At 42.3% G+C, this 25,153-nt stretch overlaps 1 protein-coding gene across 10 annotated transcripts in view; it reads left to right on the top strand.

Moving 5' to 3' along the window:
* The window catches only part of MYO6 (myosin VI), a 104,702-nt gene that overhangs the window by 4,828 nt on the left and 74,721 nt on the right, over positions 1-25,153 (top strand). For 7 of the 10 annotated variants that reach the window (XM_035320933.1, XM_035320929.1, XM_035320927.1 and 4 more), the window contains exon 1: positions 23,186-23,324. In XM_035320933.1, the coding sequence (XP_035176824.1) occupies positions 23,208-23,324 (117 nt within the window). In that variant the 5' untranslated portion in view covers positions 23,186-23,207. The other 3 variants (XM_035320932.1, XM_035320931.1, XM_035320930.1) reach the window with 3 other exon arrangements.

The raw sequence follows: 25,153 nt of genomic DNA, 5'->3' as shown, positions 1-25,153 counted from the left end.
CCTCTGCTCGTTTGAGAAGAGGCACTGAAGTGTTTTGAGAGGGGCACGTTCTGTAGCTGGTCTCTTAGGGCAAAGTTTAATGTATGCATTAACCTCTTGTGGTGTAGGCAGGTTCTGCTTCCGTGCCGCAAAGTTTCCAGGACAAGGATCAAAGCATTAGGGAATGAAAATACTAACAAATATTTTAATAACTTAATTTCTAATGATTCTCTAGGGTTGTAATTTTGTGAATAGCTGGGCTGATGCAATTGCTTGCCGGCCCCCCAAAAGCAGGAAATCTTCCCGCTGCCGTGCCCTCCCTTCCCAGCAGCTCTGGTGTTCAATGGGCTCCTCCACCGGTCCGTGCAAACTGCTGACTCTGCAGAAGGCAACAAAAACAAGCTCTCTTCTCCATCTCCCCGCTGCAGAGGGATATAATGAGTCTGGGACCTTACACAGCTGGGCAGCAGGAGTATGTAGCAAGGAACAGAAACACGGGGCGGAAGATGAGGGGTTTACCTGTTATATTATGTTATTGTTACTGGTTCAGCTTACCCTGTCTCATGAAACCACAGCATTTTTGCAGTCTTTTAAACCTGTATAACCCTTTGTTGTCTTCACTAGCCCTGTTGCAGAGAGGAATGCAGAAATAAAGAGCAAACACAGGGATTTTCAGAGGTGGAACAACAGGACTGGAGGGGATTTTACAAGATCGTGAACTTCAGAGGGTCCCAAAATAACATGGAGCTTTATTACTATATAAAGATACCAGTACTTATTTTTAGTAGATGTGGTGATTTTGGGGGTGGAGGAGAAGAATTTATTCTTACTATTTTTTTTTTCCTCATTTTGGACCTTTTACAAAGGTAAGGAAACAGAGGAGATAAATCTTTGTCTACTTTTTGTTATTTCTGCAGCATTTTCCGATCATTGAAAGCCTTTCCTGTGCTCGTGCAGCTCGCCCCTTCAGCAGGTGTCCAGGTCCATGAATGCTAGCATGTTGTATGTTCGTGCCGTGGCACAAAAAGCATTATTTATTTGGGTGCTGCAGCGATGACGCTGTGTTTCCGTCTCTTACTCGTGGGTTTGCCTTTTGATGAGCAGTCTGCCAGGCCCATTTACTCCTCCTCTTTTATTTTTTTCTTCTAAAAATAGACCTGCCAGCTGTGGATTCATTTGTGGGCACACATGTGCGTGTTTCATCATCGCTTGATTGTCCTTATTTGATTTTGTTGCGAATAAGCTATTTCATTCAGACTTTAATGCTTTTACAGACTTCAGGAATCGATCTTCTCCTGGCCATGGGAAGAACGCTGTTTCAAATTTCTCAGCTCCCAGGAGGCAGAAGAGAACTGGGCTCATTTGTCAGAGTTGTATTAAATCAGAATTGCTAGGAACAAAGCGTACAGGAGAATTGGAAGTTGCAGAGGTGGTGAGGTGATATTTGTCTTTAACAGTGATCCAGTTGGAGCACTCTTGCATCTTCGCAAGCATCTGAAATTAGTCACGGTCAGACGCACAATTTCAGATTATATGGACCTTGAGCTTGGGTCTGGTTCACTGCATGAGTGTCATAAATTAAAAATATTTTCTTTCAGCTGTTTGGAGATGTGTTCTCAGCTTTTGAAAGTAGTGTAACATCTCAGTATTTCCTAGGTCATTTATGCAAGAACAAACGTTAAGCTTTGATTAGGGGAAGGATGCCCTTTCAAATATGTTTTCTATCATGTTCTGATGAGAATCTGAAACAAATTTTGCTTTCTGTTTTGTGTTTTGTTTTGAAGTTCTGCATCTTTCCAAGGAAAAAGATTATTTCTACCAGCTTAGGGAGAGGAATCTTAAACTTGAAGTTTCTTAGTCTGCTATCATGCTGTACAAGTCATGTCTTGCCCGAAAGGTCAACACCCACAGAACATGATTTTTTCAGTGCCATGGACGAAACAGCTGCTTTTCTTGGGGCTGCATGGTCTTTTTCTATTATAAATGAAGATACAGGCTTTCAGTGTGGCATCATGCTAAGTAACATGTAGGCGTGTTCAACGCCAAAGCAATAATGATAAATATAATACTCTTTCAATTTAAATTCTTGCAGCTTTTCCCAATTTCTTTTTCATGCATATACTTATTTACTAAATACTGTATCAGATTTCTTGTAAAATTGTAACCAAAAAGAAAAAAAATCTTTTACAAGCCTGGGAAGTCAGCTTCTTTATTTCTGTTGATACAGAGCTGTGTGTCTGTTCATGTAGGCATCAGATTATCAGTGGTTTTAAGATATTAAACGGATTCATACACTTTTTTTTTTTTTTTTTTTTAATGCAGCTTCTGTTGCAAACCCTTCTGTTACAGTCCTGGATCAATTCCTGAGCTCTTTAAAAGGAGAATTTATTTATGCCTTCAAAGAATGCAGTTCTATTGTTTCCTGACTTTTATTTTTTTCTTTTTAAGTAAAAAGAGAGATGGGGAATCCACATGAGAAGTAAGTGCAGGCTTGGAGTGCATCAGATGGCCGTGGAAATGTGTTTAATTTCAAACAAAACCAGCTATTACAGATTAGTTGTTTTCTGAATAATCTTGGTTTCTTTATGAATCCCAGTGGGAGGGAAGAGGGTGAACAAAGCATACTTTATGTTACTGGCCTGTCTGCGGAGTGCCTGGGCTGGGTTAGTTCTAGTCAGGAGGTAGAAGCGGGGCAGAGGGGAACTAGCAGGAAGAGAAGGACTTGTTTGGGATCAGCTACTTCTGGACAAGCTTTTGGAAGCCGAGGGACGATGCCGAGACAGGAGAGGCCTGGGACCTGAGGGGGTCAGAGGGACCCTGGCAGATTCAAAAGGGAACTCTTGAAGGATCACATTGAGACAGAAATGCCAGTTTGCCTCTCTGAAGGCGTGAGGGTGGCATTGGGGGCCACCCTCTTCACCATGCCCAGACTTCAAATTCGTGCTTTCAGCCCCAGCTGAAGGAGTGCTGCCTGACCCTGAGGCGTGCAGGCCCGCAGCCTGCTGCGGGGAGCCCCGCGGCCCGCACCTCACAGCTCGGTCCGAGCGCTGCGCCCCGCGGCGGCGACGGTTCTGGAGTCACATCTGAAGGCGTGCTGAGCTGTGGTTAGCTGTCATCTCTGAAAGCTAACCGGCTCGTCTTTTCCTAGCAGCCTCTCTTCTCTCCATCGGTCATCTTTTCAGTAGCAGCCAAAAGGGTTTGTGAGGAGCCAGGTGAGACAGGAGCCTTCAGCAAAGGACCTGCCACTTCATGCAATGTACGTATTTTAGGGAGAAATTTGAACTGACGAGATATAGCAGTGCAAGAGGGTTGTGTGGCTTTGTTTTATTTAGTTTGCTTAGCTGTTCCATTTAAAATTCATATCCTAACTTTGTCATGAGAAACTCCTCATTGCAGGCAAAACCCACAGAAGCCTAGTAGTGGAAGATCTGACAGCGAGGGAAGCACATCTATGGGATAAAAACAGGATTTTTTCAAGTACTTAGTTTTACTTTTTTTCAGGCCTTTTCCTAAGGAAGAGCTGTCTAACTACAAGGCACCTGAAGATACAGGAGAACTGAGCTGGATATGAAATAGCAGCCACACTTGGAGGAAAAGCAGCTTTGTGTTGTGAGGAGTTAGCCTAATGATCCTAGTAAGCATATAAATGAAGTTCTGTGGCTGGGGGGGGCACTTCATTTTTGAAGCTTCAGTCTTAGCAATCTCTAACTTAACTCCTGTTGAAAAAAGTGTTTTTTTTTTTTTTTTTTTTTTTTTCATTTTTTTTCCTTTTTTTTCCCTGCCACAACACCACTTCTCTTAAACGTCTCCTGTAAGGGTTTGGACTATGCTGAACTTGTGAAAACTTGTACCAATGCCTAGGCAATTCAGAAAACCACACAGCATTCTACGTCATTGCACTCTGTTGAGGTCTTCAGGTGTCATTCAATACTTACAGGAAGAAGGGACGTGAGACGATCGATCCCAGGTGTCTCCCCAAAGGGCACCCACCCAACTGGAATGGCAGTGGCTTGGTGTGAAGCTCTGCTGCTCCAGGCTGTAGTGAGTCATACGTGGGACGCAGACCTCGGTTCTGTGATAGCTGATACTACATCTTTGCCCTGCTGGGTATAATGGCAGTCAAATTTTGACCCAGATGCATGTGATGGCATTTACTTGGAGTTCACCAGAGCGTAAAACATAATGAGAACTCCATGGTATGCTGTTAACATGTCACCTGGATTGGGTTGCATTGTCTTAGCCATTGTCTGCCTGGATCTCTCTGGCATTCAGGCTGCAGCGGAGGCGTGGTCTGAATCCCTGGTATTTCCCGCACAGGTATTTGTGGGTGGTTTCCCAAGGTGGCTCCCTGTGAATCACACTTCTGTTTTCTGCTGCCCTTAAAGAAGACCTGTGTAAATGCTATTCCCGGGACACCTGCTTTTTTATTTTTTTATTTTTTTTTATTTTTTCTGTTTTTCTTTACCTTGCTGCTTCCAGGATATCCTGCCTTTTGTGTTTCACGGCCTCCTGGAAATGAGGAGGATTTGCATGGCGTCAGTCCTACAAATGAGAATGCAGCTTCACAATCTCACTGCTCATCGTGGACTACAGATACCAGGATAGATTGCAAATGGAGTTGTCCGATAGAGCAAGTAAAACTGGCTGCATCATTACAATTTTCAAAGAATGAAATAGATGCTGGGTTCTGTTTTCCTTTGCAACCAGGCTTGGTGGCTAGTGAGAAGTCTAGTGGAGAGACACAGGTCAGAACATCTGGTGGAGGGAGAATTTAAGAATTAGAAAGAGAGTTTTCATCAAAATCCATCTCTTTCTCTACTCTGCCTTCCCTTGTTGAGGATGACCCATGTGGAAACACTAGTAAGCACTGAAGTGGCAATGGGTGTAATTACTTGGAAGCTGTCAACCTACAGTTTCCCCTGCTCATCATCCTGAGGTTGGGAGAGTGACGTGGAGGTGACATTTGGAACGCTCCTGTCACAGCAGGCTTTGCTCGTGCAGACCAGGATCAGCCTGGGAAGCCTGGCAATGGAAAGTCCTTGCCCCCATTTAAATCTACAGGATGGAGTATTTTTTTGTTGTTCTTGCAAGCCACTGAGGATTACAGCTCTGCTGGGGACTCCTTTGCCTACTCACAGTGCTCCTTGCACTGGATAATAACACAGTGATCTTGTTGTGGGTCAGAAGTGCCTTCACCATGCCAAGAACATCCTAGCAAAGAAACCCCTATGCCTTTACCTGTCCAAAATGTGTGCAGATTCACTAAATTCCTGAAGCAGTGATGTTTTCTGGTTAGGGGAAAATGGAAGGGGCTGGGATGGGAGAATACTGTTCTGTTGAACAGAAGATCTACTTTGTAAGCTGATTTTAGCTGCAGCTTAATGTGTGAGGCAGTGTAGAGGAGAAGGGCTTGAGGAGTAAGAACTAGAGGTACTAATGCTGACGTTGACTGGGGTGATGTAGGCAGAAGCAGTCATGCAGGGAAAACGTGGTTTGGCGCAGTGGCTTTGCTGGGTTGCAGACATGCTCAGTGAAGGAGGCTGGGAAGAAGTGGTTCATTTTCCAGGTGGGCTCAGAGGCACGGAAGAGTACAGGACCAGTGGAGATACCTCTGGCAAAATAGAGAGCTCCTGGCTTCATGGTGTTCCCCAACACCGAGAGTTTTATGGAGTAGAAGCTGAAAAAAAACAACACCCACATTATTTTTGCATAGCCTTTGAAATATACTTTTGTGTCTTGCTTGTATGTTTGAATTGGAACTTGAGAAAATTTTGCCAACTCTTCACTTCCTAATAATAATAAAATACGATCTCTTACCAGACTAGATGCAGTGGTATTTCTCTTCCAGCAAGATTAGCTTTGTATCCTTCACAGGTCATGAGACCGAGCAGTTAGCCAGCATGACTCAGTATTTTCACCCTTGTCTGTGAAAGGACTATAGGAAAAGACGGTTGCTGGTTGTGCAGGCATTTTAGAAGGGATTTGGTGAATTTCTTGTTTTCCTTGTTGGTTCCAAGTTATTGGAGTTAAGAAACTTTTTTTTTTTTATAAATCTGTCAGAGCAAACCATTACACTTTAGTGAGTTGTTTTTATTAGTTACCCAAATAAAGCAGAAACTGGACGATATGAATTTCCTTTTAACAGAGCATCGACATTGAAATGCAATGGCAGGTTGATGGTTAATATTCTTAATTTTCTTTCTGTGTAGTAAGAACAGGTATCAGCTGCTTTTGTTTTTTTGGAGGATAGTGTAGCAAAAATGTACTCCAGGTTTAAATATAGTCTTCTGTAGTCTAGTACCTCCTTTAAATATCCTTTATTTTTTTAATAGAAATAATAAGATATTTCTTCAGACCTTGTGTCCTTCAGTCAGTAGAAGGAAACATGTATGTCCCTGTAACTGAAGACAGGTATGCTATGGTGAAGGGTGGAACACGAGTCTTTGCAAAGAGGGGTGGAGTCTCCAGTAACGTGGTCGGATGGGGATCCTGATTCATTCGTTACTTGTTGATGCGTTTTCCAAAATGGGCCTGCAGGATGAGCGTGTGTGTTGTAATTTTTTCTTTTTTTGTCCTTTGAATTGAGGATTTTGTCAGTTGGCCAGATTTGTACTATCACTTTCCTCTTTTTGGACTCGATTGTTCCTGGGTTCTTGCCTCACGTTGCTCTAAGGCTTTGTATAGGCCTCTGGAGCCTGAACAAACCCTGCATTTTCATTGCATCGTTGATCTCGGAGTTTGGCTGAGTTCCTCTGAAAGTGTCTGGCTTTCTTTAACCCTGTGAGTTTCCATGGTACTACATCTCTATTCCATACGTGATTTTTTTCTTCCACACTGTGCTTTGGATCTCTTCTAAAATGACCTCAGAAGATCTCTAATCATATAATGCTGTAAGGCAACTATGCTTAAAAGCTTTTAGTTTCCTAGTTCCTAGGAATAATTCAAAACCAAAGCCTTTACTCTGATGAAGACTTCTACTCCAAAGAGGAAATAGCTTCAGTGGCTTCAGGAAATCTGTGAGGAATTTGGAATTAACCCGCCCTCCCCGCCCCTCCAAAAGCGTGCTCAGATCCTAGAACAGCGTGAAGAAATATCCGTCATGAAAGGTCATCTGGAATATTTCTGTTCACAAGGAGCTTGAATTTGTCATATTTGACTTTAGTGTAGAATTCCCTGATGGCTGTAGCTTAAGCTCCCACAGTACTCACATTCTGGGTCACTGTACAAAGAAGACTTGGGCCTCTGTAATAGGGAGTGTATTTGGTGTAATGTAGGAAGGGCTTGAGACATCCAGACCAGAGTCCCAAAAGAGTGCTTAGGTGACCTTAAGTCTCCTCTCCGATCAATTTGTTTGTTTTAGTCTTACATTTCTCATCCTTTACAAACTAGCAGTATCTTCATTTTGGGGGAGAAATACCAGGGACTCTTTTGTGTTTTACTGTTCATCACTCAGCAGCAAGGGTCTTGCTTCTAATTACAAATGCATCAATTGAGTGCTTCTGTCATCAGAACTTCACGTGTGACACTGCTAACTGTAGCCTAGATGTTTTGATTGACACTGTTGGTGTTCCTGAGTACTTGCAACATCTGCAAATTCCTGAACCAGTCAGAAATCATCTCTCAAGTGATTCTGGCGAAAGGCACCAGCACTTATCTGTTGGCTGTGTCTGTATGTGTACTTCAAATAAATAAAAAAGGCAGCTGCTTTGCAGACTGGGTGTGAAGTCTTGTGAATCACCGAGATATGTTGAACTAGGAAGAGGAAAAAAACTAGTTCTAATTTAAAATCCGCGTTATTGCTGAAAGTAATTCTAGAAGAGATTTTTCCAAATGATTCATAGCCATTGTCTTTATAATAGTGTCTATTTCTAGCCTGTGTGGCCTTGTTTTCCAGTGATTGCCTTTCCAGAGATTACAGCTTTTTCTGCTAGATTGAAGAATTCTGTCGTCTGTTTTCCATGCTGTACATATTTAATATGTGATGGTGCGATCCTTATCCTTTTCTGCTAGGCAATGGGCTTGTTTAAAACTTTGTGGCATTTTAGCTGGAGACACACAGGGAGACACATAGGGATGTGTCTTCAAACTTAAAAATTACCAAGAATACATTTTAAAATGGGAAGGATTGGGAATGATTTAAATGGAAGGATTATGAAACGAATCAGTTAATAGATAGGGCTAGAATGGGAGGAAGGCTTTAAAGGCATTGTTCTTGATCACAGAAGTTGTTTGAATTAAAATAAAGTAGGGGAAGTTTAAGTTTCTTCGAAGCATGCTTAAGAATTATTTCACATTATCCCCTTCTCTAATTGATTAACTGGATAATAGGTTTAAATGTGCCAAATGACAAAACCCATGGATTTTATAGCAACCGATCTAAGTTGATCTAATTAAGTTTGGTTTTTCCTCTTGTGTCACCTGTGTGAATCCTAACGATGTATAACAGGTTGAATTAAATTGAGTTGTGCCTGTTCCTTGGGAATGGTGTTGAGAAAATAAGCAGCCTCTTCAAGAAAGTTACTTAAATGAACGTAGTAGGTGGGAATGGCTGGCGCATTGCTGCTCCGCCTGCACCTGGTCCTTCTCGCGCATTTAGGCAATTTGATTGCCTTTCTTGATAGCCTCTGCGCCAATTTTAACAACTTTGTTTTGTATGTGTAGACATGCTTTGAGCCTGTGAAGTTCAATAGCTGCTGAGTTTTTCCCTTAATCCTGATAATAATGATTCCATCGTTTTAAGTCTAGATTTTTGGACTCCCTGATGCCTCTGCTGGGTAGCTGAAATCTGTAAGAAATTTCACATCCGTGGGTTCTTTGCAACACCTTTTTTATTAATGCCTTTTTAGGGACTGCCAAACCAGCAGTTAAAAATAACTGGTGTAGAAGAATGTTATTTAAATCCTAAAGGTCATATTGACCAAATCTCTCCATGGTCCACATTAAGTATGCTACTTTTATATTTGGGGAGTACAGCGTCAACCGTCCTTGACGTCAGATAGTTGAGAGAAATACCAGTATTCAGTTCAGAAAGCTCTGCAAATGGAGTTTCTTTTACTTGGTTCCTTTTTCCCTTTGTGTTGCAAAAGCATGAGAACCAGAAATAGGTGCTTGGTAAATATTACATGCCTGTGCTTCTCTTTGAAATATTAAAAAATGTGTCTTTATTCTCTGAAGTTAAAATTCATAATTTTCTGTGAACATTTGAACTCCAGCTAAAGCCAGGTCACTCAGGCCATATTTGTACATATACAAAGAATTTTGCAAAACGGTACAGATAACGTCACTTGGGGGAGGTAAGAAAACTTACCGAATTTCAGAAGTATTGAATGAAATCCTCAAAATGATGAAAAAAACATTAGTTTTAGAAAGGTTTGGTTTTAACCAGAATCATCATAAAAATGCCCCTAGTTAAGGTGTCAGATATTCTTCATGCTCCTGCATCAACTGTTTTGGTTTTAGTGAAGGAACCTTTCACATCTAAGAAAGGATTGTGTGCCGAAAATGAACAAAGTAAGCCTGCTTGAACTTTGAAGTGGAAGTGGACTTATTTTTGTATCTTGAAAAAGAGATACTTAGTCTGCGTTCATTCTGTTCACCTGTGTCCTCCACACCTTTCCGCATGGGATTTTCAAAATGTGGAGAACCAGAGCAATTTGCTGTTGCCTAAAGGAGGAGTTTCTGTTCTGGTCTTTGCCTTGTTGTGGTTATATTTGCTACTTTTATCTTGCGCTGGCAGCGGAGCTCATCCATCTTCTTTCTGAGCTGGGAGGAATTATTAAAATGGATTAAAGCATCTGCTTTGGTGGAGGTACGTTTCTGCTCTCTTGGTGCACTGTGGGCGAGGTCGCAGGAGCTCCAGCAGACTCTGGGGCTGATGCTGGGTAGGTGGAAGGAAGGGGACTGAAGGGAGTTTGTCCCTGGGGCAATGAGCTTTCGAATTACCTCACCGGTTCTTTGAAACTCCTTCCCAAGTCACAAAATGTCCTGGGTAAGTCTTGGCATTTTCCTCGTTGATGGTGAGCAAGCATTACGTAGTGAGTAAGGAGGCTGAATCCTCCCAGGGGGTGGTTTGTTTTTTTGTTTTCTTGTGTGTGTTGGTATCTGTAGTTTGTGGAGAGCAACTCACTGCTCTTGGAAGTGGGAATTTTAAACTTTCAAGTGTGAGCCTTATATGCTCTCCTCGAGGGTAATTTTTAGTAATTTTTAATACACATGTCTTCCAATGCATTTCAAAAACAATTTGGATGTACGTTTTATTACATATTGCCCATGAGTGAAATAAAAATTTACTTTCTATAACGTGGTTGAAGAAGATGAGTGGAAATCCTGATACCTGCTTCTAAGTGCACAGCTGCAATGCTGGCTGTGCTTTTGCTCTCACAGCCCCATTGCAAATCTTGCCTGTCCGACAAGCAGAGGGAAGATTAATCTCCTCAGGAGAGAGGAATCTGTACCCCAGTTTTAGACAAAACACGGAGATTAAAGCTGTGTGCAGGCTGAATAAGCTCCAGCCTTTGTTTGGAGAAGCTGAGTGGCGTTATGTCCGAACATGAAGGAACAGGACTTCCCTGCATTCCTGCTGCCACCGCCGCCAGGCTTCGTCCGGGGGGAGCGAGCTGAGCTGGAGCTGAGCTGCACATTACCAGCTGAGCTGCAGGTAGGCGATGTTTTGCTTCAAGGCCTGCTGCCTGAGTCCCTCGACAGCCGTACTTTCTAGGCTGTAAGGCACTGTCCCACCACCGTGGTGGTCAGGGGGGCATGATGCCAACGGGACAGGCTTGTGAGAGCTGATGGGTGGCTGTGCACAGCCTAAAATCCAGCAGGATGAGAGCTGCTGGATCGTCCTGTGGCAGTGGAGAGAGAACGGAAGATGATTTTAATCATGCTTGTGTTTAGAGGGCAAGATCCTGACAGTTACACACCGTCTGAAGGGGGGAATGTATTTCGGCTGGCGCTTGAACTCTGGCTTGTAGCAGAAGTGTGCATTTGAAGTCCTGAACTTTGGAGGTCTAAAGGAAAGTGTTTGTGTTGTAGTAAGAACAGTGCCTCCTCAGGGAGGGAGCAAGGAAGAAGGACTTGGCTTACATTTAAAAAGAAAAAAATAAAGCTCAGAAAAGCCATCTTTCCCCTGTTTGAAAGCTTTCTTGGTGTTGAAGTAATGCTGTGTGACTGGTAGCTGTATGTTGTTTGTTCACTAACACACTGTATTCAGAAATAAAGCTTAGATTCAAATTATGATAAAGTTGAAGATAAAATGCAGATAAATGAAGGGGGAAAAAGCCCCAACCCAGCCCCTCACTATGGTAGAGGAACCATCTGTGCTTTCTGTCTTTTCCTGTGCCAGGAACCATTAGCACCTGGATGAAGGCTGATCAGAGGTGTGTCTGCATTCGTGTTCTAGTTCATCTCAGGAGCTTGCTCTTGAGGTCAGCCTCCTGCTTGCCAGCACCCACGGCACTCCGGCTCCAGGCACACAGACGGGATTCCTCTTGGATGAAACTAAAGCAGAAAATGCTCCTTAGCAAAGCGCACGATGCTCCCCAGCTCTGAATTCGTGCTCACTCCAGGGGACCAGGTGGGAGCTAGTAAAGCTGCTTGGTACAGAGCAGAGTTAGTAAACCCCTCAAAATTCGTGTAGTGTAGATCCTGTACCCTCAGCACTGCTGTTGCACTGTACAGATCTGTTCCTGTTGCACTGTGCTATTTGCTAGCACAGAGGTATGCAACGAATTTAAACTTATCTTTTGGATTTATGTCAGGACAAATAATGATTTGAAAGAATTCTCTAAATAATATGCCCTACATTCTTGAAATATGTCCTTTTCTTGAGATAGTAGATATCCAAATATCTACATTTTCTTAAAAAAAAATGCATATATATAATGATAATATATATTTTCTATACGTGTGTGTGTATATAACATTGACAGTATAGGGCTTCTACAGATCTTGAGCTTGATAGCATATGTCTTTAATTTGTACTGCTGTGAAATGCGTGTCATTTAATTCAAAATAGTGCAAGGGCTGCAAAGCAGCAAAATGAAAGAAGGATGTCACTCAGAGTTAAGAATAATATCTCTGTTTTGATTTTTCAATTTGTTCCTGAGATGAAAACTGATGTCATATCATCCTGCCCCCACCTCAGGGTTAAATTCCAGGCTGTTTGTTAAAGAAAGGAAAGTGAGATGAAGACCGTAACTACTCACATAGTTGAAGGAAGAAGAGGAAAAGTGGTCATGAAGAATACTTTTTATTTAGCAGAGGATTGATTTCATTCTGTATTTAGATTTACTACCCCCTTAAACGTCTCAAACCATCAGATTATCACAGGGTGGATGTTTTAGACGTCTGGATCGACACTGCCCCACTTAATCTCAGTGAAGACTGCGTTGGAGCAGGGCTTGGTGACCTGGTGTCTCATTTCCTAGGGAGTTTCCCAAGCTGTGGAGGTGTGCTCTTTGCATAAAATATGGTTCATAGCCTGAAATGCCAGCTCAGGTGTCATAGATAAATGCTCTAATCTTGGATCTGCAAAGTCAAGTATAGAAGTAGCACTGGCAGCATTACAGTGACTGTTCCCCTAGATTTTTTTCCAGCTGTAATTGCTCAGGAAATTTTGAATTTAAAAGCACCCGAAGCATGTTTTGCGGCCAAATTTACAGTCTGACTAAAGCTTTCCTTCACTTTTGGCCTTCTTGCCAAAATAAATAGGCCGTTCTCAGCATGTGGCCGTAGTGGTTTGTCCTCTGCTTGCGCACAGAATTTGTAACTACACTTGAGGGTTGGTCCTGGGAGCCATGATTCTGCATGTATTATTTTCAGTTTACTTTAATATTAGATTTCCTGAGATCACGTGTGCCTTTGCTTGCTTTAGTACAACTCCTGGCCTTAAGGATGATTCTCTTGGACATCAAGAGGCAGCGCTTGCATTGCCTACAGCCACGGGCCATGCTTTGGGAAGCCTTAAAGCTACTGCAGATTGCTTCTGAAAGATGAGTGTTTTCAAAGCCCGGCCTCTTCTATAGATTTTGTAACACAAACAGACAACAAATCATGATTTTTGTGATATAACTGCTTGGTAATTTTTGATCACCGTTGACTTGAGCAGAATCTTTGGAGCAGAGATGCAATTTCTTGCAGAGTTCCTGTTAAATTAATAAATCACATTTTATACGTGGCAGGGGTGGGGACTGGAGCTCTGATGATGTATTTGAGGTTTTAAAATCAGTTAGTAAAATACACCTGGACTTTGACCTCAGTCTTCTACCTTACGCCGTCCAGCTACTCTGAACAAGAAGCGAGTACAACGTTCTGGAGCTGGGTTTCTTGTGACTTGTGGCCTGTAACAGTACGGAGCAGTGGAGCTGCATTGGAGCCCCGGAGACACTGAGCCCTTGGTAAGAAAGCGGTCTGGCCAGTAGGAGTACGTTTGTCTCACCCTGTGGCAAACCTGGAGCCAAAGTCAGCTGCAGGACCTTACTCTGCGTGGCACTTTACCAAAGTCTGGGGAGGTCTTTCTCAACTCTGCAGAAAATCAGCATCCTACCAGAAGTCAGAGAGCTGTGGTGTGTGCGAAGGGAGGGAAAAGAGTGAATGAGAGAATTCAGCTGTGGTCAGGATGTGGCTAATGTGGAAATAGTTATGGTCTGCAGTTCTCCCTGCTGCCTAGATCCTGCTGGTACCAGTGGGAGATGTTGTCTGATTTGTTGCTATTCGGATGCCCACAGTCTTTGCAGCACTGTGGCTTCTCTGAAAATAGGATCTCTTCTAGATAGTACAACAGGTAATTAAGGGTTGTTTCAGATGGGTTTTATTCTTAAAACATACATTCCACATCTTTTTTTGAGATTGAGGTAGAGTAAATAATTGTGCCATTACTGCCTTGCACTGAAATCACTGTTTGTATGCTCCTGCCTCATAAGAAGGGATCTGATACTAGTAATATTCCTAAGAAAACTGATAGGTTTACTGACAAAATGTTCTGTTCTGTTTCGCTTTCTCTGTGTAGCTTTGCTGTTGGTAAGACTATTACATTGTTCTCATGCTCTTTTATGTAAAGAGAAAGCTTTTCATTTCATCCCCCAGAACTACTTTATCAATGACATTGTTGAGCTTGGCAGTAGATTTTTCTGTCAAGATTGAGTAGAATTGAACAAGAATATATATATATATTTTTTTTTTCACTTAACTGTTTCTGAAGGGGGATTTCTCCAGAGTTCACTGTGATCTGCAGAAGATAGTTGTGTTTCTGTCCATCACTTATAAAATACACCCAGGCTTTTTGTAGGATGTACAGGCTGAAATGGAAAAATGGGAAAAGAGGTTAAAGCTGTCACTGAGTATTTTTAGGAGCTAATTCTGCCTATGAAAGAAGTAAGACTTCTGTACAATTCCATTTTGACTCTGATAATGTTTTTTTTTTTGGCAGTGTTTGGCAATGTTTTCCTATTGCTGGACTGTAAAACAAATTATAATGCAAATATGTCTCTGGTTTAGTCCTGTGATTTACATACAAGTGCATACGTGTTTGTCCAACCGATACAGCTCCCTGCAGGCTGCCTTCTTGCTTATCTCTGTAGGGACTTATTTGCCGTTCTGCACTGCGGAGAGAGGGCAACACAGCTAAGGTTCAAAACGCGACGGGACGAACGGGTCGAGGGAAGCAGCACAAGCTGTGCCTTGCTGCAGTAGGTGACCGCTCACCCGTGGGCTGTGTTATTAATGGGGTTAAGGTTACAGTTCGGCACTTGGCTTTCTCTGTTGACATCGAAGGGTTGCCTAGACTTCACGTATTGAAGGTAACTCATCTAAAAGGATAAAATGTGTGATATTGTCTGTAGTTGGTGCAGGTTTTCTTCTGCAAATGTATTTTTGTAAGAAAGTAATTAAATCATGGAGAGGTTTTTTTTTTTAATTATTATATATTTTTTATTTTTTTGTATGAACTGGCCAATTACCAAGAATTCAAAAGCACTCAAAAGTATTTTATCAAGGGGATGAAAACTCTGGGGTCCCAATTACCTACCGTAACGTGCAGCTTCTGCAGTTCAGGCTGTGGTAGCTAATGACCAGACGTTTACATACCCAACCAGTGCTTCTGGTAGTTGCATAGCAGCATTTCATTGAAGCGTTTGGTAATCAAAGGAAGGATTTTCTTACCGCAGTGTGATTTCGTAAGCGTAATCGGATTTTCTTTTTCCTGTGCTGGAGCCGAGGTCTGGTTTGGCAGACTTGAGATCGGTAACTTCTGTTTCATCTCCTATGCAGAGCTCAAGGGGAGGTTGAAGTGCTCTCAAAGGAACATAAACGAATCACTTCTCGTAGGAGGTCACCTGAAGATGAACAACAGCTCAGCAGCACAGGGTGCGGGGTGGGGGGCCAGGAGCCCCCACTGAGCCATCGGAGAGCGCACGATGGAGCGGGTGGATGGGTGGGGAAGGCTGGGAAGTGGCAGAGCCGGGAGAGAATTTAAGCCTCAACAGCTGATGGAGACAGCCGCTGTCTTCAGAAAACATCTGCTCTTTCCTATGTTTGCACTTGGGAGTGCTGTTGGAGGAGGATGTGAACAAACACCCTGCTCCAGTGTCGTCTGGGGCGGTCAAAGTTCCATGCCCTTGGCTGCTGGTTGGGGAATGGTCCCACCGGCGGGTGTCCCACCCATGGGGATGGTGAGCTCTACGAGTCCCACCCGTGACAACCCCATGCACCTCTCCGGCTTGATCCGCCAGCAAGCGCACCTCTGCCAGCCCTCGTGCTCTGTATACTTTGTTATCAGGTGGCTTGTGCTGCCATTCATCTTGCTTTGAGCTCTTCATCTGCTTCTTGAACTCTGTCTTGGACTTCTCCATGTCCCCCTGCTGCCCTCTCCGTGCTCTTCCTCCCTGTTTAACCCACATTGACCCTCGCGGCCGGGCCGATCGGCCCCTTTCAGGCTCCCTTGGACGCTGTGGCTTGCTCCTGGTGCTTTGGCTGCGCACTTCTGCTTCTGAAGTGGTGTCCAGACCATAACCGAGGAGCTCTTCCTTTAATTTAAACTTCAGCTTTATTTTTGACTGCCTTTGTTGTGTTGCTGACATTTGATGTTGTGTTGGGGCTTTTGCTGCTTCTGCTGTTTTTGCTGCTTTTTTTGCTTCTTCTCTTTTGGCGTGCTGCTGGTACTTGCTGCTGGTTGACAACACTGGTGCAGATCCACTCTGGGTACTTCTTTGTTGGTCTGTAAGGCAGTTTCATGTGGGTTATTTTAATTAACAACAAGTGGGACAGAAACCTGTCTATGTGTTGTTAGTAAGATCTGAAATAGGAGCAATGTACTTGACAGAAGGGTTGCTTTTGAAGAGCTGGCAGAAGCACAAGACTCACAGAGGAAATCTGCAAATGTTATCTTAACACGGATCAAATTTACCTTCTCCGTATCACAATCAAAATACCACAAAGTCAGTCTGACAAGCTTAGAGTCATACACAATTCACTCTGGGTCTTGCAGATTGGACCCACAAAGATCTTTGGTGCTGATATTGCCTGGCAAGGAAAACGTTTCCAAAATGCTGGAGCCCTCCCGGGGCAGCGCCTGCAGTGAAGCCGCCCCCTGGGGCTGTCCTGCCTGCCCGACCCGAGGTCTTCTCCTGCGGGTGGGCTCCCTAAAAGCAAGGGGTGGCTGTTAGATTGGGAATTCTTGATGCTAGAGCGACCCTTAGATTTTTCTGGGGTCACCAAACAAGACTTCAGAAATTTATTTCTCTGTTTTTTCCCCTTCCCTTGGAAGTGGAAAAGGACCTCCCGTGGTCCTCCTCATGGAAGTACATTGTCAGGTGCAAATGTTGTCTGGATCACCCCAGGGCTTAGCGTGAGCCAGGATCGGTATGCCAGGTACCATAACGTTTGTTGTGACTTTCGGTGGCAGATTTTCTTGTGCTGCACAGGATTTGGTTTTGTTTGTTCTGCAGTACTGAGGCTCTTGGCACTTAGTAGGTGAACGATGCTCAGCCTTTCGGAAATCTGTTCAACTGAAGTATGGATTGTGTTAGATATGTTCTCTGTGATACCGGCTCTTTTAGTGGTCTCATCCTATTTTAATGGCTTACATTTTTGTTCTGTGGAAGGTGCACACATACAAAAATGGGAATTGATTAAATGTGAGACATGTGAAAAAGCATTGAACAAATATATTTGTTTGAAAATGGGCTTCTTGTGTGCAGCACAGTGCAAGTAATGGCCTGTTTTCAGAGGTGATAAATATGAAACAATTTCTGTTCCTGTGAAGGAAATTTCTTGCCGTTACTTAAATTGGCAAATCTGCTTCTTAAGACCTTGTCTTGATGCAGCAGCACTTCCAGTGTTTGCGGACGACGTGGGTGTGTGTTTTTTCAAGGTGCCGGTTCGTACTCAAACCCTCTTGTGCTTCTCAGCGCTGCGTTCTCGAGGTGGGCAGGAAGGGAAGAGGCACGGCCAGGGAGCAAAGCGAGGAGCGCAGCTGGGCCGACCTGACCAGAGCAGGCATTAAGACACAGGAAGGTGAGGCGGCTTAGGGTCGGCTGCACAGGTCTTGCACCAGTCCTGTCTAACACATCACTTCTTCTGCTCCGTAACATTTGTTCTTCCAGGTTATATTTCTGGGATCACTTGCTATTGTACCTTCTGATTTCAGAACTTCTTTAAGAACATTTCTCGTAAGAAAGTGGAAAGAGGTCATGAATGTTCAAGGGCAAACTCTTTGGAAAAGGATGCAAAGCATTGCGTGCTTTCTTTACTGAGATCCAGGGCTTTTTGTGCACGTGTGTGTGTAATTGTGAACTGTCACGTTTACTGTGGAGAAAGTAAAATTAGAATTCTCTTCTGCTTTAGGAATGAGGGATTGGCTTGTCTTTTCAAAAAAATGTTTTGAGTTGTAAAGATAACAGCAGAGTAGGTATTATGTGAATGCTAAATACAGCGTGAGTACAAATATAAAAGTGATTGTTATGGAAGAACTACAAAAAACAGTTTCTAACTGAAACTGAACCAATATTCAAAACCTGGTAATACATAGGAATATACAAGAAAAGGAGCGTGCTTTTAGAATAATTTCTTTAGCAGTTTTTTTTTTTTTCAGAATGTCTCTGTAAGCCAGAGAGTGTAACTGTGCAAGAAGTTTTTATCCAGGAATTCTGAGGTGTGTTCTTCATTTGCATACATCTATGAAACCTATTGGCAGTTAACCCACCAGCATTAACAGCTTCAAGGCAATTTTTTTTAGAAGAAGGCTTTGTATCGTGCTGCATTCTTGTCTGTTTTCTTCTTTTCTGGATTGGCAGAAGTCTTTGCTTGACAGAGTTACCTTGTTGAGGTGATCGTAAGTAGGAATGAAAAAAAAAGTAATTTGGAATAGCTAAGCCAGGTGGTTTAGTGCAGAAAAACTTTACAATACGTTGAAAAAGTAATTAAGAAATAAAGAGTGAATGGGTTTAATATTCAGCTAAACAATGCTGTTATGATTGTATTGCATGTAGCTAAAAGAAAATCTCTGTACTGTTATCTACTGTTCCCTTGAAATATGCTGTTGGCAGTGAGTGTGCTGCATCCCGCATAAGTTTTGATTTGTTGAAGTTTCTGTTAAACAATGAGCTGGTGTCCAAAAAAAGAGCTCGACTGGCAGCAGTTTTGCCTCTCTTTGTTCTGTCCTGTGTGGTCATAGGACCTTTCTCGTGAGCCTTGTGTAACATGCAGAATTCTGAGCAACTCTGAAACACACAAGATAGGAAATATAACGTAGTCATTTTGCTTTTACAGGGATGATTTGCTATCCATTTATTCTCTTTGGAATTAGCCAATCTGATGATATACTATTGTCTGGTGTTTTATTTTACATCTTTCTTAATTAGTTAATTCAGCAATTAGTACAGTGCCCTGGTATGGTAAACTGTTCATAGGATAGTAAACAGGATCGCGTCGCGCAAATGCCTACTTCTGGTGACAAGTTTGATAAGTACATTACTGCACTTTGCCTTCTGCGGTTCATTCCCCTGATGATAGCCTCTGATTTCCTTTAGAATACTCTACAAAGCCAAAACATGGTTGTGTTGCCTTCTTTTAAAATCAGTGATATTTAAGTAAAGATAAGTGGGATGATAACATAGTCACTTTCAGCTACAGAATCCTTAGTCATAATCTATTGTGTAGATTTATTTATTTGGAGAAATAATATTAAACATTCTCTAAGGGAGGCACTAATAGTGTGGAAGAAGTTAAGGAAGGACTGGTGGGTGTTGTTTTTTGTAGTCTGGTGAGTGCAGGATAACTTTGCCTTGCAAGTTTTTTGAACTGCTGGCTACTAATGTTGAACGTGTTGAATATGACTACTAATAATTAAGGCTTTTTCCTATGGCTTGCAGCAGTCCTGTCTTTGGAGTTTTGTCTTCTTTTCTGCAGTTACAAGTAATCAGATGAGAAGCAAGGCTTATTTATTTATTTATTTATTTTATATTGTGTGTGTGTGTATAAAATGTAGCCCCTTCTGGATAACATGGAGCAGGTGAAGGCACTTGCTTGTGGGAAGCTGCAAGCACCTGTCAGCAGATGGGAAAAAATGAGTCTGCATTTCCAAAGTGTTCAGCACAGTTTCCGGAAGACTGGGGTTAGCAGAAGTGATGTTACTGCTTGGCCACTCATGGAATCTAAAATCTGGCGTTTGAAGGATTGGCTGCTGGGGTTACCGGCTTCAGACCAGGCTGACTCCTGGCTGTAGGTGAAACCTCTGTGAGTTCTCTGCTTCACGCTGGAAGAAACCTTAGTTGGGGAGTCCAAAATGAGCTAGCAACTTATAATCAACTGCCTTAATCTTTCATGTGTGTTCAATACATATGTATAAATTCAAATGTGGAAGATTGCTAATCTTGGCCTCCTTTGTTTGGAAGCATATTTCAGGTGCGTTGTATTTGGTGGTGCTGCTCTCAGATGTGATGCCTGGATATGAATCGATTTCCTTTCTGGTATTCAGGAACTGTGTCCTCTGTCAATAGTGTAGGGAAATTTGTTGAATGTAGGTTGGATTTAGATGGAGGCACATGAGAGAAAGGCGATAAGAACGAATAGTCTGTAGTGAGCAAATGCATATACTTTATGGGCAAAATAGGATTTGTCATACATTTCCATTCGAGTCTGTGCTTTTCCTAGTTGGTATTCTGTGATCCATATGTTTTAATCACTGAGGCATTCTTTCACGTTTCAATAAAGTGCTGTTGCCTTTTTCTAAAGGACTTGTCTCAGGGAGTTGAACTCGTACTGCTTTGTTGCTGCTCATCTCAAAATGCCGAGCCGCAAACTGGCTATGCAAGAGCTGCTTCAGGAACAGACTTCATGCAGCAGTCTCAAGGGCAGTGGCATCTACATCAGATGGGAAGGTAGATAGTAGATCAGGTATGGCCTGAAAGGTTTCAGCTTCCAATTATAATGTGCTGCCAGAAGCCTGTCAGAGCCCTAACTAATAGAGACAGAGCGGTGCTGAGAAGGGAATGTTACAGCCACTGGTTTTGGGCTGCTTTGCAGGCAGAAGATTGTATTTCTTAAAAGTAATTATGTCATCAATAACTACTACATTTTCATTTAGATGCATTTAGCCGTTGGGTTCTGACATGCTTGCAAAGCCTCAAGTATTTTTCTTAAGCATGTATTTTGCTGGACGTGGTGGAATTCACTCGCTGCTCTGTCTTTCAAGAGGACTTTTTAGCTCACGACGTTCCCCTATCATTGCTTGTTAATAAAGCACAAAGTAGGCTTAAGAACATGCAAGAATGCAAAAGCCCATGCCAGCAAGCCAAGGAGAAGCCTCCCGATACCAACGGGGGGACTGGATTCACATCGCAGCAGAAGTGTTGGCAGCGATGTCAGGGTTTTTTCCTTGTGCAGCACAGTTATGTCCAGGGAGCTGGCCACGCTGCCAACGCGAAGGAGAGCCTTGTTTTTGGTGGCTGTGCGGCGTATTTCTCAAGTTCCAATTTGAAGTAGCATTTTAAAGGAAAATGATAGGCTTGTGAAGAAATGAAGGCTTGGCTGTATTCAGAAATAAACTCCGACATTTAGCAGCTACACCCATCGTGGCACTGGTACTCAGAGGCCAGGCCCCACTGGAAAAAGCTAACCCCAGAGCTGTGGTGTAGAGGGGGCCTGATTTACAGTATCCGAAAGTGAAGAAGAATGGCCAAGAGCCAGCTTCTAGTGACTGCAGATGTTGTTTTACAGGATGTGTCTCGTGCTGCTGGCAGCACATGCTAAGGATGATCGGGGCTTGCAGCGGTTGTGGGATGTGGCAGGAGGTTTGGAGGCAATAGAAGCAAATGGGATGCTCGAGGGGTAGCACAGAAACTTTCTGTGGGCAGCTAAAAGAAGTTAATGTGCTCCAAAAAAAGTAAAATGCAAAGTTTCCTGTATTAAATAATTTTTAAAACTAGCATGAATTGCATAGTAGCATACACTAGAAACATGTTTAAATCTTTGTTACCTTCATGCATCCTGAACTGCATGTGGGGAGGGAAAGTTAACTGAGTAATTGAGTACATTTAAACAGATCAATGCTGAATGAAGTACTCGATAACAAGTTTTCTCCAAGTCTCTTCATTTAAGAAAAGTTTGACTTTGCACTCCGAGGTCTTTGCTCTAGGATTACTTTCAGTCCTCTGGCATTTGACACTGAAGTTAGTAGCAGATCGCTGTGTGCTTCCACAACTTAACTGGTGTTGAGCATTCCCCAGCAGCATTCCCCAGGCGATCGCAGCAAGGCTTTGCCTTCTCTTCAGACCTTTCTGAATTCCTTGCAGGCAGCAAAAAGCAGGTCATGGGAAGCATGTCCTGACAAATCCTCTGTGAGACGAGTGTCCTTTTCTGCTCAGCTGTACAGCTTCTTGGTGGGATGATTATTTTTTTTCCTTGTTACTCTTTGTGACAAAGGGATCCGCAGCCTCTTCGCTGGTTGTGAGAAATTGTGCAGCTCCTTTCTCCTTCAGATGCAAGGAAGAGGGAAATGGGGGATGTATCCCATGTTAGGGTTTTGCTGCTGGTGTTTTCATTCCTGCTTGGCAGGCTCATTTGATTCGTGCTGGGAGGGGCAAGTTACACCTTAGTGATGCGAGGAAGTTTTTACAAATTTAGGGATCACTAAAACATGTCACAGGTACGTGAATCAGCTGTGGAGGGGAATGAGAAATGACCAGAAGTGAGCCTTTCAAGCTGCTTGGACTCCCTATTCTCATTCAGGTAAAGTAGGTTTTAAAAAAAGGACGAATTCAGCATATTTAAAGTGGCACTGTTGGCCATTCACAATGTGCCAGTCCTGGCAGCTTTCCTGGTTGGTTCAATGAGCTTTGCACGCAATCAAACACTCTTTTTAACTGGGAACTTACTTAGCTGCATAGCTTGAGGAGCCCGAGGTTTGAATGACTTGGCCTTCACATCTATTTCACTTGTGTGCCGTAGATTTCATTTAATCTAAAACTAAAAAAAAGTCAATGTTCTGTAAGAGGCAGGGTTTTAATGTTGCTGTATTGGAGGCCAGTGTCTCAAAAGCTTATAGTGTGATAAATCAATATATTTATCTATAGGGAATATATAGTAAGTGTTATTTAAGAGCCACGTGCCCAGCCATGTGAAAAGTGCGCACACATTCACTTGTCTCAAATAACAGGAGACTCCATTGCTGCTCACCTTCCTGGGCATATGCCCATTACAGAAATTCAGGTGTTTGCGCACTGAATCAGGTACAGACAGACATCTGTTAGTCCCATGAGCCACTGGACGCACATATCTGTGTGTGTGTGTGTCCATATGGGCGCATGCAAGCACTAAGGGTGCTTGTACACAGACTTAGCCTTGAGTCTGACCTGTACTTCTATTTTAATCATGAGATCAATCTCCTTTTTGGTTCTCAAGTTGGGGAAATCAGGCAAAGAGCTGTAGAGAGTAGTCTGTGGACCACCCAGAAATTATCTGTCGTTGAATCTTCTTCATACCCCAGTCCGAGGGAGGAGTCCTGTGTAAGCAAAGTGTCACAGGATGGAAGAAGGCTGGAAGAATTTGTCCTGACAGGCTGGCTCCAGTCTGTGCTCTGACTACTTCCACCCTGAATAACAGAAATAAACATAATAAGCTAAATAAGCTGTGTAGTAAATCCTGATAGCTAACTACATTTATATACAAAACGTTTTTCTTATTTTTTTTTTGTTATTTTTTTATGTTTCAGGAAATACTGGATAGATCCCACAATGGAGGACGGGAAGCCCGTTTGGGCTCCACACCCAACTGATGGGTTTCAGATGGGCATGATTGCAGACATTGGTACTGACAACTTAACTATTGAGCCTCTGAATCAGAAAGGCAAGGTAAGTGTCTGACAAGTGAGAAGAACCTTACAAAAATATTTTACCTGTAGGCCAAATCTTTGCAGATATCCACCATTACATTCAGGCTGAACGAGTGGGGAAAAAAAAATCTGCTCTGTTGTTTGGCTAAGGAACTTTGTTTAGCTTTAACTTGCCTTGCAAATGAAGTATCCCACTGATAAGAAGCACATGCTTTCTGTCAATTATCTGCATGCGTGTACGTGCTCACGAAAGAGAAGACAACTGAATCTCCATAGCCATTTCTTTCAATACTGCACACTTTATTTTTCCAAATTTGAGACTGTTGAGTGTCTGTTGTTGAGATTAGCTTCTCTCTTCTTCCTTAGATGCACAGAGGCTCTTACAGTAGTGTCCTAGGCTCTATCTTAGATTAGACACATTTCTGTTAGACTGCTGATTGAGTGATGAATCCTCTTACTTCAAGTACTTTGAAACATAAGAATGTCAAACAAAGGTCCCATGGAATTGCTACAGCAAATTCAAGGCAAAATAAAAGCAGCTTTTAAAGTGAAGTCATAATTAGTGTGTTCAAACTGCTTCGTTTATCATGACATCTTTTGGATTTAGCGCACCTTAATTAAATGTCAGTTTTTACAGGAAGTGCCTTGTAACTATTATCCTAATTCAGATGATCAGCATCCTGGGTTTTGCTCGCTGGAATAAGATTATACACAGTTTTAAAAGTTGTGATTTGGTCTTTGTGAATATGTCATATGCTGGTTCTAACAATTTTGTACTTTCGTACCTTCAGATATGGAAAAGAAAATTTATTTTGTTAAAACTTTTCTTCATGTCTATAATAATAGAGAATGCTTTGTCACAGATCAAAAGGTTATGCAGCAGTTCTTCCTTTGGGACGAATGTTTATAGACTTTTTTTTTGTCTTGTAGAGGAAGTTGATTTTTCTTTCATTAGAAATAAAACGATGTGGTATCTGTGTCTGTGAGATAAGGTCTTTAGGTTTAGTAATAGTGTGCATTCTTCAGTCTGTGAAAGAACAAAATTATTCAGACAAGAATATGTTAAATATTCTAAACGCATGTTTAAGTGATCTTTTACTGACTTAACTGATGTTGATGTTGACCCCCAGTGCTATTTCTGTTTATATCCCCAAATGGTTCTGATGTGATAAGAGCAAAAGTTCACATATTAGAAACAGAAACAAATGATAAGGAAATACTTGAATCACTATTTATTTCTAATAAATGTGCCTTCCTCTAACCTCCTTTTTTTTTTTTTTTTTTTAATAAAACAAAAAAAATGCCCTAAAATACAGTGGTTTTTTTATTTTTTATTTTTATTTTTATTTTTTTTTTGGTTGGTGGTTCACAGTGAACAATCTGTGTTGTCTGGAAAGTTTATTACTCTGCTTATGGCTGTCTTCCTTGATGCAAATCAGTTAAGGGCCTACAGGTTGTTTCAGTAAGGGACTGAACACTTCACAGTTAGGTGTTTAAATCCACCAGGGATCATGGTCCTCTATTTCTAACTATCAAACTTTCATATATTAATAGAGGTGGAGTAAAACATTTTGCTGTTTACCTTCTCAGTCTCTTCAAAGTGTCATTGATTTCCTTTTGTAGTGAAATGTTTCTCATTGCTTCTTGACTTTTTGTGCATTTCGACCATTAATTTGAAGTGCTCAGCATGTATACCCATTATTATCAACTTGGTTTACTCCAAATGATGGTTCAAAAGTGCTCCTCAGTAAGGAGTGATCTAGCAGCTCCAGAGTTGCCCACAATAATTACAGGGAGGAGATGAGTAATTCGATCTTGTAAACATACCCGGGCAGTGTAACTTATTAT

Source organism: Oxyura jamaicensis, chromosome 3, assembly GCF_011077185.1.
Source record: "Oxyura jamaicensis isolate SHBP4307 breed ruddy duck chromosome 3, BPBGC_Ojam_1.0, whole genome shotgun sequence".
NCBI lineage: Eukaryota > Metazoa > Chordata > Aves > Anseriformes > Anatidae > Oxyura > Oxyura jamaicensis.
The sequence above is the reverse complement of the archived record's forward strand: the minus strand, read 5'-3'. Positions and strand labels throughout refer to the sequence as shown.